The sequence below is a fragment of the Hoplias malabaricus genome, chromosome 2, assembly GCF_029633855.1.
Source record: "Hoplias malabaricus isolate fHopMal1 chromosome 2, fHopMal1.hap1, whole genome shotgun sequence".
Classification (NCBI taxonomy): domain Eukaryota; kingdom Metazoa; phylum Chordata; class Actinopteri; order Characiformes; family Erythrinidae; genus Hoplias; species Hoplias malabaricus.
The window spans coordinates 14284789-14302920 of NC_089801.1; the positions used below are offsets into that span (position 1 = coordinate 14284789).

General features: G+C 37.5%; 1 protein-coding gene across 5 annotated transcripts in view; it reads left to right on the plus strand.

Annotated features, from left to right (window-relative positions):
* The window catches only part of rapgef2a (Rap guanine nucleotide exchange factor 2a), a 48792-nt gene that overhangs the window by 19932 nt on the left and 10728 nt on the right, over positions 1-18132 (plus strand). For 4 of the 5 annotated variants that reach the window (XM_066652016.1, XM_066652029.1, XM_066652021.1 and 1 more), the window contains exons 2-18: positions 395-465; positions 580-636; positions 3082-3165; positions 3280-3355; positions 6412-6579; positions 7503-7520; positions 11629-11751; positions 12463-12640; positions 13301-13437; positions 14149-14307; positions 14556-14708; positions 15190-15354; positions 15447-15554; positions 16671-16874; positions 16989-17097; positions 17306-17549; positions 17740-17900. In XM_066652016.1, the coding sequence (XP_066508113.1) occupies positions 395-465; positions 580-636; positions 3082-3165; positions 3280-3355; positions 6412-6579; positions 7503-7520; positions 11629-11751; positions 12463-12640; positions 13301-13437; positions 14149-14307; positions 14556-14708; positions 15190-15354; positions 15447-15554; positions 16671-16874; positions 16989-17097; positions 17306-17549; positions 17740-17900 (2215 nt within the window). Of the gene's footprint in view, positions 1-394; positions 466-579; positions 637-3081; positions 3166-3279; positions 3356-6411; positions 6580-7502; positions 7521-8030; positions 8835-11628; positions 11752-12462; positions 12641-13300; positions 13438-14148; positions 14308-14555; positions 14709-15189; positions 15355-15446; positions 15555-16670; positions 16875-16988; positions 17098-17305; positions 17550-17739; positions 17901-18132 lie in introns of those variants that run through there. The other variant, XM_066652040.1, reaches the window with a different exon arrangement.

The following is an 18132-nucleotide window of genomic DNA, read 5'->3' on the forward strand; positions in this document are numbered from 1 at the left end:
ACTATAGCTTTGAATGTTTTCTTTACTTTTATGCACCCCTAAAATTGAGAAACAATAAACACATATTGAAGCAGTGATTCTCATTCCTTGACTATATAACCAAGTCTGGATAAATGTGCAATTAAGATTTTATATCACAGTGTGTAAAAATCTGAGGCCCCCATTTCATTTGTTTAATAATTTTAGGACATGTGAATATGCCTTTGGACATAGGACATGCCTTTGCATTATTGGTTTTGTTTGAAATGTGTTCCTTTTATGGTAAAGATGCAACAAAAATTATTTTAGTAATTTATTGCTTTATCTTTTGACTACAGTTTGGTGATTTTATATATTTATTTCCGATAATTGGTATTATCGGGACTAATATATTTTGAATTGTTTTGTTTTGCAGGACCTGCAGATTGTGTACTCATATCTCCATGGCATGGAAGCACTTTCCAACCTCAGAGAACACCAGCTCAGGTATAACTCCTCATCTGTATGCACAAATGACCTATTAATTTTGTACAAGAATGCTTAATCTGTACATATGTGCTTGGATTTAAGTAGCTGTTTTCAACTATTTTCTCTTTTTAGGTTGATGTGCGAAACAGTTCGCTACGAACAGCATGAGGCCAACGAGGTTTTATACTAGTGAGTATAGAGGGACACTCACATTCAGATATGTATTCTAATCTAGGTCAGTTTAACAGAGGTTTATGTCAAAGTCAGTCGAATGATTGCACCAACACACGCATCTGTTCTCTCTATCTCTCTCAGACACACACACAATCACACACAAGCAAACGCATACACAGCTGTCTTGAGCTTGGGACATGTAAATCTGTGCCCCCATCTGCAGACAAGAGATTAAAGCCATTAAAAGCTCTTTGTATTTTTTTCAGGGGCGCACTGCACACACAGACACTAATGATATGTTACATTTTATATGTTACATTTAATATAGTGATATGTTAGAATAAACAAATCAGTGTTTATTGTCAGTACTGTAAATCTGAAAAGCTCTGTTAAAAAGACTAGATATTCAGAGGCTTTAAAACACATTATATTATATATTAATATAACATTTCAGCCACAGTACAGTTATATTGCTATATTTAAAAAATGCAACATTACATTGTATTATGATTGAATACATTTGACTGCAGATTTGTCTTTCATATGAGCACTTTTGATTGTATCTAGTCATATTTTCACATTTATTTAATATTTTATAATGAGGAACGGGTGTAAAGAACATAAATGTAGCAGATAATCACATATACTCACATGCTTAACAAATGCTTTCTGACCTGTGAATGTAAATGGCCATTACAGTGTAAGGTCTGCCTGTGTACAAAGAAATGCCATTCTCTGAAGCCCAGGGAGAACATGTAAACCACTACACAATCTAAAAGCAGAGTACTTCAGTGCCTGCTAGTTTCCATATATGTCCACTTGAATGTAGTATGCATGTTGATTCCAATATTAAAAAAAATATATACAGAAAATTACTTTCACAGAAGAACAGTTATGTTTTAACTACGATGACCAAAAATATTAGTTTGCATTTCTGCTGGACAGATTCACTATATAGTGTTTGTATTTAGCTATGTATATATAAATATTAATATATTTAAAACCAAAAATGTACACTGTATTTGTAAAATCTTATTAAATAGTTTATTAAAACTGTATACAAAAAGCTAATTGACTTAGTTTTCACATTTTTTCTTTTTATTTTACTCATAATCTGATGAGTAATCATTTTTAAAATGCAGAATTGCATTGCTGATGCATTTTTTTTTTCCAGCTACGTAGCTTTCGGTCTCTCCACCAATTAAATCCCTGCACTTCCAAGAAACCGTTCTGTGGTTAACCTGAGTCAGGCTTAAAAAGCAGAAGTTCACCTCAATTTATTATGTTCATGTGAGTGTATCTGCTGTGGAAGTGCTGCATGGCTGAGAAAAGAGAGCAGTTTAGCCTCGTCCAGTTACTGAAAGCACTGAGCTGTGACTTTCCCTCCCTTAAGTCCAGCAGCAGCATCAGCTTCCTTTAGACACTTCACATACTGGTCAATGTCAGCTGATTAACTAAGGCTAAAAATGGGCCAAGGGTGTACTGATACAATCAAAGCATGTATAATGTAAGCAAAGATGATGGCATTATTATTATTATTATTATTAATAGTAGTAGCAGCAGTAATAGTTAGGAGTTCATGAAAACTTCAATGCAGGGTGGGCAGCTAGTCCAAGGCAAATGGCGGTAAACATCTGTCCAAAATGGTAATAATTACATGACCTTATCTCCTTGTGTGTAAACTTGATCCTGTGCAAATAGGGCTTTATTCTGCAACAAGGGATTATTGATCAAAAGACAGCAGAGGGTTAAAAAAATATATCTGTGACAAGCTACTGTGTAGTTGGTGCCCTGTGATAAACCAAAAGTGTTAACAGTCAAATCTTAGCCAATGGCCGGGAAAGGCTTTTAATGGAGGTAAAGTGGCCTCAAGTCTATAACTGCAGTTGAAAGCCTGAAGAAGTGAAAGCGCATTTCAGAATAGTTGTGCAAAGCTAAAAGCTGAAGTACAAGCCTTAACCTCCTCCCAATATTCTTGAATGTAAAGGAATAGTTCAGCTTCCTAATGTATAGGAAGTAATTCAGAGACTCATTTCATTTATTAGACCCAAGGGAATAACTTGGGTGCCCCAAGCATTTTAATAATACTCATGCTGGAATTCACTTGGTAATACCCTAATTCCCCATGTCTCAGATTAGGTCACATGCAGCATTCAAATGGAATTTTGAAAGATTAGTACAGTCTGACCTCAAAGTTGGAGTATATTATAGACACGACATACATTTAAACATATAACCCAGGGTTGTCTGTTACTGTAATGTGAAATGCCTGTTGTCTGTTAGTGGGCACTGCAAACTACTGTGTAACCAAAGGTAAATTGTAAATTCCTTTTCATGCGCAAAACCTGATTCTGAACCTGATTTTGTCTAGTGTTATTGGCTTGGGCTGCATCTGTGCTCAAATATTCCAAATAAAATTCTCTGCCTCAGTGATGTGTGTATTATATTGTTGTTTTTCAGTCCTGATGACATTGGGACCTGCTGGTATATTCTGCTGTCTGGTTCAGTTTTCATAAAGGAATCCATGTTTCTGCCACGAAGCAGGTTTGTGTGCTTTTTTTGCATATTTGATTTCATATTTAGTTTTACTCATTTGATCTTGGTTTATTGTGTAATTCTCTCTCTCTCTCTCTCTCTCTCTCTCCCTCTCTCTCTCAGTTTTGGAAAGCGTTCTGCAGGCAGTTTGCGTCGAGGCTGTGAGTGTATTGTCCTTGAAGCCTCAGAAATGATAGTGGTAAGTTGTTTATGTCCGAGTGAACACACAGAAATGTCACACTGTGTGAAAACCTACGTTTTAGCCAAAATTATTCCCAAACATTTTGTTATTTAGTCAATTTATTTGACAAGTATTTCTTCCATCTGAAAATGGCATAAGTTAGAAAATATTTAAGAGTGTGTGTTAGAATGATAAGTGTGTGTTAAATGATACAATGCAAATGCACCCCCCCCCCCCCAGTTCTAGGTTTACTATGTTCTAGAACTGTCACTCACTGCCAATTACTACTGCTCTAGAACATGGTAGAAATTACCAGGATAATTTAAAATGGTACAAGAGCATTTTCTCTTGTCAGTTACAAGTTAATTGCAAGTCATGGATAAAGCCACAGTACTTTGTAAGGGCCTACAGTTGCACTGTTGCTGCCTGCAAGATGAAGAAAGGCTATAAAGCCACATCCAAATAATTTCCTGTGCCAGTGGCAACAGTACAGAATGTAATCAAAAAGCACAAGGAGTTCCAAATTATGAAAAAATCGTAAAAGGCATGGTCAGATACGGTAGTGGTACTTTGTCACTAAAGATACAACTAGGGTAAATATAACTTTAAAGGTACAGCAGTGGTGTTAAAGTTCAGTTGTGTTCCCTAAATGTACATTACATTCTCTTCACCAGAAGTGGAGGTGAATATTCGTAATCTTTCATTATAGAGCTGTGTAAAAAATAAAAGAACATGTAAGTCCTGGAGATGAAATAGGGCATATGAAAAATGTACAGTTATAATAGAATCAGGTATGATTACGCTTCCTAATTAAAGGTACATAATATGTACACTTGACAGCAAAAGGTACCACCACAGTGACAGTCTTGTTGAGAGCGTAGGATACCAAAAGAGACACCTATGCTGGCATGAAGGGTAGTGTGAGTGGCCAGGAGAACTAAAGGATCACCACTAAGGCCATCCTGCTAAATCTAAACACTTCAAGTATCAGTATCTTAAGGCTGATACTAAAGAGGAAACACCTTTACTGGTCCCCATAGGGAAATTGCTTCCCTGCATTTGACCCATCCGTGGTATTGAACACACAACACACTAGGAGCCGTGAACACACACATAACCGGATCAGGGGACTACAAACCACCCAGGTGCACTTCAGCCATGATTTAGTTTTTTCAAGACCTCACCTAGCTCACCTGGAAAAAGAAGAAAACTTACAGGCATTAATTCTATGTTCAGATTAGACAGCTTTGGTGTTGTTTGGAAATTTTCGTTTTGCAAAATAAAGTAGAAGGGTACCATCCCCATGGTCAAGCGTGGTGGTGGTGGGAATTTTAACTACAATACAGTTTATAAAATGTATCATTTGCATCTCTAGCCCACTGTCTTACCATCTTGTTTATGTCATTTCCAGCCAGAAAGGTTCAACTCATAATAAATCACAGTAAAATGTTGCATTGATATGTATGATTTCAGGCTTCACTGTGTAATAGTGAAATTAAATTGAGTATAAACAAGTTGAAAAGCCTTGAAACATTATCTCACTATCTCCCAGGTATACAGAGTAGTATGCTGCATGACCGTTTTAACACTTTTAAAAGCACAAGTATCCTTGAGTTTAGAGGAGACAAAATATATTCATCCAGTTTTCCTGATTTTTAGATTTCTGTGGTTGTAGAATGTGATTTCTCTCTACATTGTGACAGTAAATCATCATCAAATAAACAAAGCAATAGACTCAAAAACATAGAATACAATTTCATCGGTTTTAAATTCATTTATATTAATTTGCATAACAATACAAATGCAGCATACTAAATACAAATATTATGCCAGTAAGAACGATAAATGTATATAACTCTATCATGTTCACAAGTTATTTCCTACTGACTGAGCTCTCTGTAATTACACCAATCTGACCACTCATCAGGTTCATCCGCTATGAAAGGAGACAGCAGTACTAGTTTTAAAAAGGATCTTCCACATACTGGGCGCAATTATATATATCCCCAAATTTACAGACTATATCTTTACATTTTTTTTCACATTTGTCAGTCGCTTTATTCTTGCATGCATCAGTCATTTTTACTATGTACAGTGCCAGTCAAATGTTTGGACATGCGCTCAAGCAGGGTTTTCTTTTTTTGGGGGGGGCTGTTTTTCACATACTGCGAATGTGGACATCATTTCATTCAATGGTGTTTTTTTTTTTTTTTTTTTTTTTTTTTTTTTTTTTTTTTTATTATTTCCTACATTGTAAATGAATATGGAAGACATTAAAACTATGAAGGAACACATATGGAATTATGTAGTAAACAAAGTTTGAAACAAATGAGAATATATTTTATAATATAGATTCTTCAAAGTAGCCACCTTTTCCTTTGAGAGGTTTGCACACTCTGCGTTCTCTCAGTCAGCTTCATGAGGTCGTCACCTTAAATGGTTTTCAGTGAAAAGCTGTGGCCTTTTCCAGAGTTAATCTGTAGAACTGCTCGCTGCGTTAATGTGTTTGAGACCGTAACTTGTGCAGAGGTAGGGGCTGGTACACAGTTCTGTAGAATGAGTAGCCCTATTCCACCAATGACTAATGAGAACTGGTACTGTATTTAAACATAATATTTTGTTATAACTTTGTATTTTATACTAGAAAAAGGTGATGTGGCAAAAAAAAATAGTGACATGTACCAAAAAAAGACAGTTATATTGTGGGCAGATATAATATTTTTGTTCACATATTCCTTTTTAACATCCTACTCCGAAAGGGTTGGTTGACTTTTCATTACGTTTTCAGTTGTGACACCCAAAATAAACAGCAGCGACTCATAGACTTGAAAACATTAGGGGAAGTGTGACCCATAATTCTTCACTATAATTGCTATTTAAAAAATCACGAGCTATTAAATTCAGCTGATGTTATTGGGCATCTGAAGTGCCCAATGTGTCAGGCTCTGCTGTTTAATCAATATGTTTACCCTCTACTTCTCAAGATGTGCCATACTTGTACAATGCATTTTTACTTTATATTAACTATATAAACAATAATCCGTATATCCAACAAATCTCTCTGCCTTTCTTAGGTGGACTACATGGAGGACAGTGATGAGTATTTTCAGAGGCAGGCGTCCCATCGTCAGTCCAGGAGGAGGTTCAGGAAGATAAACCAGCGTGGAGAGAGACAGACAATCATTGATACAGTGGAGCACTATCCAGCTAGCAAGCCTCCTCTCCCACCAGGATACCACACGGTTCGTATGCAAACACACACACACACACACACACACACACACACACACAACCTAGAAAAAATTATAAGACTACAAATTAAAAACATAACTGCTGTTTTAAAGATAAACAACTGAAACATGCTTTACCTTCAGATCTGTTCTACTGAAGTAACTGTTGATTGTTTGGACAAAACTTTACAAAACACAGAATAAAAAAGTCAGAACAAAATATAATTTCTCCAAGACCGTGTTTAACATAAAACAAAATTAATAACATTAAAGTAAGTCAGATTTTCAATAGAACTTTATACAACTATAGAAATATGATACACAATGCTATGTAGACTACATTACAAACAAAGAGGCTACAATTTGCATAGTTATTTACATTCATCACGACATAGTTTGTTTAGAGATGTTGCACACCAATGGGCTTTCTGTTTAAATTGTTGGTAATTTTGAGTGCAGGCAAGTTCATACCTTTTTCAACCATTCCTTAGCTCAGTTACATTTAATCTACACTTGTTTTGTGTCAGTTCTGTGATACTCACACCTATTAAAAAAATCAGTATTAATTAATCAGTACTTAGTTAATAATTCACTCTCACTTTAGATAAAAAGCTCAATGTTGTGCTTTAAAGTTTCTGTATGTTTTATGCAAGCTTGGTGGAAAAGAGCACATTTGTGGGCAGGGCCAGGAAAAGATGATTGACACTGGAGGAACATATCTGTCTGTTGTTGTTGTTGTAGAAATATACATTCTCAAGACTCAATTTTGCCCCCATTTTGCCTTTTTATAATACGTTGTTTAGTGCAGTTTGAATGTATTTGTTTAACTACGTTCTTACTATCTTATTATATAATCCTGGTATTTTCTTTAGTTAAAGAAAACTGGAAATGTTCACTGTTTAATAATGGTGTGTTTTGTTTTCTTGTGGCTGCAGGAATGCTCAAAATCCCAGGTAACCAACCCTTAAACCTTCCCGTAATCCTTCCAAAAAATTTCCCTAACTATTTCCTCCATCTGGCAATGACTCCCTCTGCTTTGTTTTGTTCTCATTCTCTTTGACCCTTAGACGTGCCTGTATGACCAGTTTTAACAAAAGCAAGCTTGTTTTTGATAATCGTTTCCCCACAAATGTGTGTGTTTTAATCAATAGCACATTTGTGCATCTTATTGTGATAAAATAGAGGTGATAGATTATGGCACAAGTAGTATGATTACATTTTAACATATTTTCTATATGACATTTGAAGATGGCTGTAGTACATTGTCTGTGCCTTCCTACAAAAGCTATCAAACATGAGTGCAATATTGTACCTGCACTGTGCTGAATCCAGTTAAACAACTTGACGTGATGTGTCTTAAGTGTGCAGATAGTCAATTTTCTTCATATACTCATGATTATATTTATTGTTTTTTTGATACAATCATATGACCCATATTAACATGCGTTCATTAAATTAAATGTAAGTAAATCATGTAGATTGTAATTTAAATATTTAAGCAAAAATAATTATAAATCATTGTACAGTACTTCTAAGGGTTAAGAGCTCAATCTACTCTTTTCTCTAATACAGCATTCGATTCCTCTCTCTCTCTCTCTCTCTCTCTCTCTAAAACAGTCCTGCTCTTTCTGTATTAAAGTTTGACCATTTTATGCACCTTATTATGATTGATGTTGGGGGCGGGATTTGAAGAGGTGCTTCAGAGCAGGCTGATTGTCCAGTGAGTTGTCCATCATGACGAGGGTCAACCCTGGTGACTGGTTTAGTAGGACAGCGGGTTTTACTTGTCCCCAAGTCCCTCCCCCATGCTGCATTAACAATACCAGACCAACTCGCACTAATCTGTGTGTGAGAGTGAAAGATTGAAAAAGAGGCGGGGTGGGATGGCTTCTTTTCTCTCTCTCTCTCACTCTCCCCCTCACACCCTCTGTCTCCCTCCCGCCTGTGTGATGTCTGTTGCTGTGGAGATTTTCTCAGGAGTTGCTAGAAAACGATGTTGCTGGGCGAGAGACAGAGAGGGGAAGTTTTTTATGGAAGCCCGTATGCGACAGATTATTCCCGAAATCTTAAAGGAGACAAAAGAAGGCAGAAAAGAGAGGCATTAGAGAGGAGAAGAGAGGGATCAAGAGGATTGAGCCGAGGATAGAAGAGGCAGAATGTTGTAGAGGCCTGATGGAGACAGGATGGTTGGGCATTCGATTTTTTTGGCAATGAAGCAATTAGTACTCTCACACAGTTACAGAGGCAGGGGAGCTGAGATGAGGAGTGTGAGTATATCCCTACACGCAAACACAATCTCACACACTGCATACAGTGGGCACATTCAACAAGTCTTTTTCCACAACTGGCATTTTTATATATGTCTGTGTGTGTGTGTGTGTGTGTGTGTGTGTGTGTGTGTGTGTTTGTGTACACATGCTTAACCTGTCAAAAAGGTGAATGCTGTGAAAACATTTATGATAAATAAAACAAAAATATTGTTCAATTAAAGAGACAAGTAAGGAAGGTGTTTGGCTTTCAGGAAATTGTTAATTGTATGAATTATGCTTTCACCAAGTGCTACAGTTTTTTGGCACTGTATAATTCAGTCGTGTCACGTTTTGCAGTTGAAATGTGAATGAAATCCTCTTTATTATGAATAAAGCACATGGTTTGTCTTGGACTGGAGACATTAATGTAGAGTGCCTTGTGCCAGACTGTTTACAAATTGCAGTTTGATTTAAAAATTTAGATTTTTATATATATATGCAGATAGTAAGCTAATTAAAATTAAAAGTGTTAAAACTTAGCCTGTCTAGTCTGTATCTTAACACACATAGGACAAGTTTTCCAGAGGGCGTTAAGCCTTGTGGTGGGCTATATCTCAATCTGAATGGACATTAGCTAAGGCTCAGTCTAATCCCTAACTGGAAACTGACCAACAATTTGCTATGGATAGTTCATTAGTACACTAATGAAAACACTGTTTATATGACATTTATTTTATTTCCGTTATATTTTTTCATTAGTTCATTGTCTGTAACCGATTATCCGGTTCTGGGTCCAGTTCCTACCCGGAATCATTGGGCGCAAGGCAGGAACACACCCTGGAGGGGGCGCCAGTACATCACAGGGCAACACACACTCACACTTTCACTCACACACTCGCACTTATGGACACTTTTGAGTGAGGCTCAACCCCACAACCCCACAACCCCAGGACCCTGGAGCTGTGAGACAGATGCTAACTGTCATGCCACCGTGCCGTCTCGTTCCTTTATTTTCATTTGGATATACAGAGGGGGTGAAAAATGCAAATTTAAAAGTAAAAGACTAAACAAGTCTGCAGCCAAAGCATCAAAATGGAAGGTTTCATAAATCATTTCAAGGGAAATGGAATAAGAAAAGAGATTTAAAAGAATGTTAATTCCTTTTAATCTCTTGCATTGTTTAGCACAGACCCAGTCAAACTTCTGACGCAACAAAAAATGTAAAGTTTTGTTGCAAACCTGTGGAACTATTCCAAAGGCTCAGAGGGGTATTATATAAATTATGAATAATCTGTCTTAACATGCAATATCTATATGTTATATGATGCAATAAATAAATGCATGTTAACCTGCAGTATACTTATATCTGTGGATATATGTATATAGATCTTTGCTACAGATGTGATAATAAAAGAACAAACCATTCAATGTAATACACAAAATGTAACAAAAACAGAAGCAGAAAGTGGCCCCACAAGCATGCCAACAGCATGTGCAGTTATGTTTATTGACTCATTTTTGATAAAGGCATCAACATGCAAATTATATCTAAATAAATAATAATTAATAGTTATTACCTCAATTGACCAGTCGCCCAATTGTCAAATGTGTTCTATTTACTTGCTCTTACTTAGCCAACACATTGTAATAGTTTTGTTTGATTTATGTATAATATTTTAGTTGCCAGCTTTTTTACAGCCTTGTTATTTGAAGGTTTCAGCTGAGCAGTTTTGTTTCTGCATTGCTATAATTGGTTGAAATTTTTTTTGCATGTGCAATATGCCTTTCTACATCCAACCAGTTTCAGGATGAACGTATCAGTGGACTGTGTTGTGGCAGAGGGAGAGAGAGAGAGAGAGAGAGAATGAGTTCAGTATTATTAGTGATGATTTGATTGCAAGGTCAGAGTATTAAGTTGTGCTTGTGTCCATTCTGATTGGTGTGTTGTGAGCTCTCTGTATGTAGGCCAGTTGAACTAGGCCACGAGTTCAAACCCATCAACAGCTTCTATTATATTAAGCCTCTGGATATACTGTTTAGTATTAAGCAAGCTCTCGTGTGTGCGCTCACGCACGTGTCCACTAGCCGATCTATTTCAAAGCTTAAAATCGTTCAATGGTACTGAACTGTGAATTAATTTGGTAATAACCTCCTGAAGTCATTAGCATATCACTTCTCACAGCAAACGACAAGCTGCCATTTAATCCCCTCTGAATTTGATTAAACTGTTCATACACTAGTGCTCCAGAGTTTTTAATGAGGGTTTGTACGTGCTGAAGCATGCTTTAAGGCTCTCCAAAACAGGCATCAAATATGGACAGATTATTTAGCTTTCATATAAAGTACCATGCAAGACTATTTGTTTCTATGCAAAGCAAGTGTTTAAGCAGGAGTTATTCATTTCCTAGGAGGGTTTTTTTCTGAAGAGATTAGTCATTAACTAATGCAAAAGCATAAGAAATGGAGAAAGTGGGGGACAAAGTGTAAAACTTTATATATATTGTGTGCGTGTGTGTATATGCTATTCTACAACCAACCAGTTTCCTAATAAAAGTATCAGTGGACTTTTTTAATCACTTCTTGCACACCACTATACTGCACATTTGGTTTTTGTTATTTTGAGAAGTGTGTGCACACTGCTGAATGTAATTGTGCTATGAGTGGAAGGGGGGGTTTAGTGAGTTTAATCCTTTGAGCCATCATGGACTAGATGGAAAAAGGCAATGCAAGCACACACATTCCCTGCATGCATTTGTCCCCAAGAAATTTGTGTGTGTGTGTGAATTTGTAACAATTTGTTTTTCTCTTTTAGCTCCCTGCAGATTTCTCTAAGCTCCACCTCTCAGACGGGCTCCACCTCCATATGTCCTCCAGCCAGTCACGATCCAGCATTGCCAGTGACTCAGGAAGCAGTAGTCTCTCTGATATTTACCAGGTGAGTCTCTCTTTTTTTTTTTTTTTTTTTTTTTTTTTAATCACTTACTTGCTCATTGTTATGGGTAAAATTGTTTTTCAGCACTCTAAGGGCCCCCTTAGGTCATCATTTCTGGTACTTCACGTGAACATCTGGGACATAATTTTAAATCTCTCTTAAAAAGAACACCCCCCACCCTCTTATTTGGTCCCATTCACCATCTGTCATATCAGCTCATGACCACCAGATAACCCTACCTGCACCCCTCAGACCCACCTTCAATCTGAAAAACCTGAAAAAAATGGCTTTCATCCTATTCAAGAGATAGGATCCTGGGCCATATTGCACAGACATGATGTTGTCATGTAGTTACCATAGGTTTAGTTAGGATCACATTTTGGACATATATTTTTCAGATCACCAATTCATTATTTTATCTTTAAATGAGCAATTAGACTAATGTTACCATCGTAAAGTAACAACTCACATGAGCTGTAGACTCCTATTGCTTTGTAGTCACTGAAAGAACCTGTTTATAGTCCATAGAGTGGGTCTCACTCTTGGCCATTTGTAAGCACAAAAACCATTTTCCTCACTGTAGGAAAACCACAGCCATGTCTTTTAAAAATAAATAAATAAATAAAACATAAAATTTAAAAAGTTCCAAGCATTAAAATAAAAATAGTTTATTTTAAATTCATAAATCAATCTCTCTCTCTCTCTCTCTCTCAGGCTACTGAGAGTGAGTGTGGCGACGTAGATCTCAGTGGACTGCCTGAAACAGCAGTAGACTCTGATGATGATGATGAAGACGAAGATGTGGGGAGGTCTTCAGACCCCCTCATGAGTCGGGACATTGTGAGAGACTGCCTAGAGAAGGACCCCATGGATCGGACAGATGATGACATCGGTAAATACAAAAGACTACTGTTTATTTTAAGACCACTGTTAATAAAGGTTTAATAATAATTTCAAAGCACTACTGGAAACAATGTTCCTAAAGCCAAAGCTCATATGCTCCACAACCTTAGAGGGTTTCTTCTGCCATGTTTTGTGAAAACCAGTGTTCATCACGGAGCTCCAGAGTCCTGGGGTTGTGGGTTTAGTTCCTGCCTCAGTCACTGTGTGTGAGGAGTTAGGTGTGTTTCCCCCAGCTTCTGTTTACTTCCACAGTCAAAAAACAAAAAAACAATCGTTTTCATAATGGCTTGGCTATGAAAAGTGTTCATAAGTGTGTGATGGACTGGGTTTTTCAGGTTCCTGCTTTGTGCCCAAAGAGGCAAAGTAGGCTCCGGACCCACCAAGACCTTTAAATAGAATGAAGTGCTTGCAAAAAAGGAATGAATAAATTAATTAAATAATTCAACAGTGACCTTCAGAAACTGTGAATACATATTAGCTGCAGTCTAAATTCACAACAGCATGAAAGGGATTTCTTAAACAGTGGCCAGTGATTGTGTAACATCTTTGTGACTGTGACCTGTGCAGAACTTGAAGTACAGAAGTCATAAAAACTACTTAAACACTTTAATCTCACTCCTGATTCCTTTCCTTCCTCTACAACTTACAGAGCAGTTGCTGGAGTTTGTGCAGCAGCTCCCAGCATTTGCAAGTCTGAGTGTGTCTGTAAGGCGAGAGCTCTGTGCAGTCATGGTGTTTGCTGTGGTGGAGCGGGCAGGGACCATTGTCCTAAACCATGGAGAGGAGGTCAGTATTTCAGCTTCTTCCTAAAGAAGTCAGCTAATTATTTATTTATTTATTTATTTATTTGTTCCTAGATTATATTACATTACAACTTTGGAGCGTAGCCTTAGCTTTTCAATTATTTAATATTTGCTAAATCTGGACTCTGTATGATTGGATTGAGTGCAGTAGCCTTTAAGTGGCTACAGTTGTCTTTTTATGTTTCTTTCACATAAGAATCGATGAACAATCTTTAAAAAAATCTAGGACTCTTACTGCCCTCACATGGCACCTTGCATATCAAAAATCAATTATCAATTATTTGCCATCACCACTGTTCAAAGAAAAACATGTATTTCCAAAATAATAGCTTTAGAGAAGAGAAAAAAACTTCTTAACTTTCAATAGATGTCACTGTAAGACGATTTAATTCGAAGTAATTTAATTAAAGTAATTTAATTTTTAATTACTCATTCATCATGAAATTCACACAATGTAAAAGACAGATGTGTTCAAATGATTTAGTAAACTTAAAACTGACCAAAACGGACATGCATGTTTTTCTATACTAATACATTTTTTATGTTATATATTTTCATGACTGTTTGTAGACTGGGCACGTTCTTAACTTATGTATAGAGCATGTTCATTGTGTTTTGCTTCTGAGACCCTAACCCCTAATCCATATCTTATGAATGTGTACTGACCATTGGGGTGTGTGTGTGTGCACTATAGCTGGACTCGTGGTCAGTAATCCTTAATGGGGCCGTTGAGGTGATTTATCCAGACGGTCAGTGTGAGACTGTAGGGATGGGGGGAAGTTTTGGTGTCTCACCCTCCATGGACAAAGAGCTGATGGTTGGTGTAATGAGGACCAAAGTGGACGACTGTCAGGTACTTGTCTCTGTTCTTTACACTTCTGTAAAGCTGCATTGTGGGAACGCCAGACGGAATATATTAACATGATAACATTCAGTAAAACAAAACTAAATATAAAACAAAAATTGAAAAAATAATTGAGACAAATGTGTTTAAATATGGGATTCCACTGCACATGAAAATGGGGAATTTTAAAGTGATTATAATATAGCTTTGTGAGATCTGTAAAAAGAATAAGATTTACCTATCTTGTGTTTGTGTAGTTTGTGTGTATAGCGCAGCAGGACTACTGCTGCATCCTAAATCAGGTGGAGCAGAACACACAGCGAGTGGAGGAGGAAGGAGAGATCGTCATGGTGAAAGAGCACAGAGAACTTGACCGTACAGGAACCCGCAAGGGTCACATCGTCGTCAAGGTGACTGTTATGGAAGGTTATCTGCTTTTTTATTGAGAGAGACATAATAGTGGTTAATTTCTGAATCAAAAATAGGTATTCCTCTAAAGTCATCAAGTAAACTTATCAGTCTTAGCAGGGATTACATTAAAAATGAATGTGAATAATATAATGCTGTGCTACGTCAGTTGAAGTTACTGTAGATAACTTCTAGCTAAACTTGTCAGGACTCAATTCAGAACATTGGATCTTCTTGAGGTTTCTTTGCATGCCCATCTTTGCCCATATCTAGAAGCATGTTTTAGCTAGTGGATAGGCTGTGTGAGTGTATGGACATGAAGCTGGCCATCTCAAAATATACTTATCTGCCAAATGGGGCACTGCAGGAAAAGCGTGAGAAGCACTGCACTAGTACATCATTTAGTAGAGAAGCAGGCCTGTTACAGAGACATTCAAAAAGTACATTCAGAAATCAGTAATGTCTTTTAAACTTCTCTCTCAGGGCACAACAGAGCGACTGATTCAACATTTAGTGGAGGATCACTCAGTGGTGGACCCCACATACATTGAAGACTTCCTGTTGACCTATCGGACCTTTTTATCCAGTCCTCTCATTGTTGGCCAAAGACTTCTAGACTGGTTTAATGACCCTAGTTCACGTGATAAGGTACGGACACTCTCACACAGATTAATCCCCTGTAGTAATCAATCTCTTGTTTTCCCTATTACATTAAAATCTCTCTCTCCTCTCTCTCTCAGGTGACTCGAGTTGTGTTGCTGTGGGTTAATAATCACTTCAGTGATTTTGAAGGAGACCCTGACATGACCAATTTCCTGGAGGAATTCCAAAACTATCTGGAAAGAGAAGTATGAAAATATGCTGAAAAATTGACCAAACCAGAGCTCAGAAATAATTTAACCAATAAAGATGATTCAGAAAAAAACATTACATAGAAATCAAGTCAAATGTATTTATATGGCACATTTTACAAAGTGCTGGTGTCTCAAAGCAGCTTTACAGGAATGAAAACTAAAATCAAATCGAATAACACAAGTGAGCAAGCCGAATGCGACAGTGGCAAGGGAAAACTTCCTCAAAGTAGAAAACTTGGGAGGAACCAAGGCTTGCAAGAGAGGGTCCTCCTGTGGTCAAACAAATTATAAACAAAAGTCAATTTTATTTAAAACTAGGTAGAAGAAGCCTTGGAGTCTGTATAAGTAGTGTAGGCCTTTAGTAAATGTTTGTGCTGAATCAGTCCCGTCATGTATACAAGTGATGGCGCATCGGTGATGACACATGCCACAGAGATGAATTTGCAAGTGAGGAGAGGAGTGAAAGTGTGGAGTGTAGCAGATGCTGGGATTGGAGGGCAGATAACTGGTGTCAAAGCAGGTAAGCAGGACAGGAGAGTAGAGCGAGATAGCATTACCTCTGTATTAAGTATAGCGAGTGAGTGAGGATAGAGATTCCGGCAGATCTAACTTATCACAGATCGAACCAGTCACTAAAAGGTAAAACGGTCACTAGAGCCCCCTAAAACATTTGCATGCCCTGCTGCCCCATCTTCAAACCTGAGTTTAAAGACAGCTTGGTCAAGTTTCTTTTTTAATTTCTAGGTTATAAAATAAGTTGAGTTTTTTTTTCTGGAAACATTAAGTCATAGTACACAATTGGTTCAGCTAGACAGACCTAAAAATTGGATGTGTATGCATATATTACCTTTTACAGTGTCCTTGAACATGTCTCAGCCAATCAGAGTTCAGCACCAAATATTTATGTAGTACAATGGATATCTTGATAGGCCATGTTCTTGACTTTAAACTCATTATAATTGACTAATGACACTTATCAGTCAAACAATTTTGCCAATATTTGCGTGTCTGATGACCAAATTGTAATCTCTTTAATCTCTTTAATGTTTATTCATTTCTCTTTCATCTGCACCCCTTACTCTCTCTCACGCTTTCACTCTCTCTGAGCAGAAAATGAGTGGTCAGTTGCGATTGCTGAACATCGCGTGTGCCGCCAAGGCTAAACCTCGAGTAGTTTCCATCACAAGGAGCTCTCGGGAGATGCCCCTCCCTTTCACTCTGATAGGTGGAGCTGAGCGAGGGACACGCCTTTTCATCAGCAGTGTGGAAGTCGGCAGCAAGGCAGAAGAGGCGGGGCTTAAGCGTGGAGACCAGGTAGGACCATATGACCATGCATTAGATAAGACATAGGAGGTGGTGTTAGGCTCCTGTTAATATGCCTATACTTTTCACAGATGCACTTCAACTTTTTTCTTTAATTTTTTTAAGATATTGGAGGTGAATGGGCAGACATTCGAGAATGTGCAGTTGTCCAAAGCCACTGAGATCCTCAAAAATAACTTGCATCTTTCCATGACAGTCAAAACTAACCTCCTGGGTGAGTACATTCATTTAAACATTTTAATGTCAATTATTATTTAATTATTCTCAGTTCCAGGGTTTTTTAATGAACTATACGCTCCTCAGTTTAGCTGTGGCTTTGTAAGTTAAGGTTTTATGCTTCTTGCCCCTTTTTCTTTTTTTAAATCAGTTATTGACCATTACACATCAGTTAAATTGCATTTTTTCCTCTCTCTTTCTTTTAGTCTTCAAGGAGCTAGTGGGCAGAGTAGCAGAGGAGAGAAAGAATGGTGTTCCCCATCTTCCCAAGATTGGCGATGGGAAGAAAAACTCCCGTTACTCTGTACCTGATATTGGGGTTGCTACTGGGGATGTTGGACAAGAGAAGGTCAGCAAGAAAGCCAAAGCTCATACAGTGGGTGGCCGCAACAAACTGATGAAGATTCTGGACAAAACACGAATCAGCATCCTACCTCAGAAGCCATACAGGTACCAGTATAACCTCACATATATACACTGAACTCACATAAATATAAGAATATAAATATTTCACATATAAATTTAGAATGTGTGCCCCCCATCTGATATTCCAGCTATAACTTTTTATAACTTATTTACAAGTTGTTATACAGTAGAGTGATAAATAATGGGAATTTCTTCCCATTTCTTTGGCTGACAGTGACCTTGGGTTGGGACAGACACAGGATGACAGTATTGTGGGTCTGAAGCAGGCCAAGCAGCCTCCACCTGCTGTTCCCATCAGTGGAAACCTGTCATCCAGCAATCCTGACTTGGCACAATGCCAACAGCGCATCATCGATTACAGCACACAACCACCAGGTAACTACAACACTCCATAGAGGTTTGGACTGCAGTAATTGTGATGGTTATTCCATAGCAAACAGAAATTTCAAAACAAGGAGTTAAAACCTGTGCTCTTTGAATGTGTAGTGAGACATGCTACAAGACATGCTACAACAATTGCTGTGTATAGCTGGGGTTTATTTCTTTCTGTGTTTGTTTACCTATTTGTTGATATCTACTAGTGGTTTATAGTTTTGTCTAGGGTTTC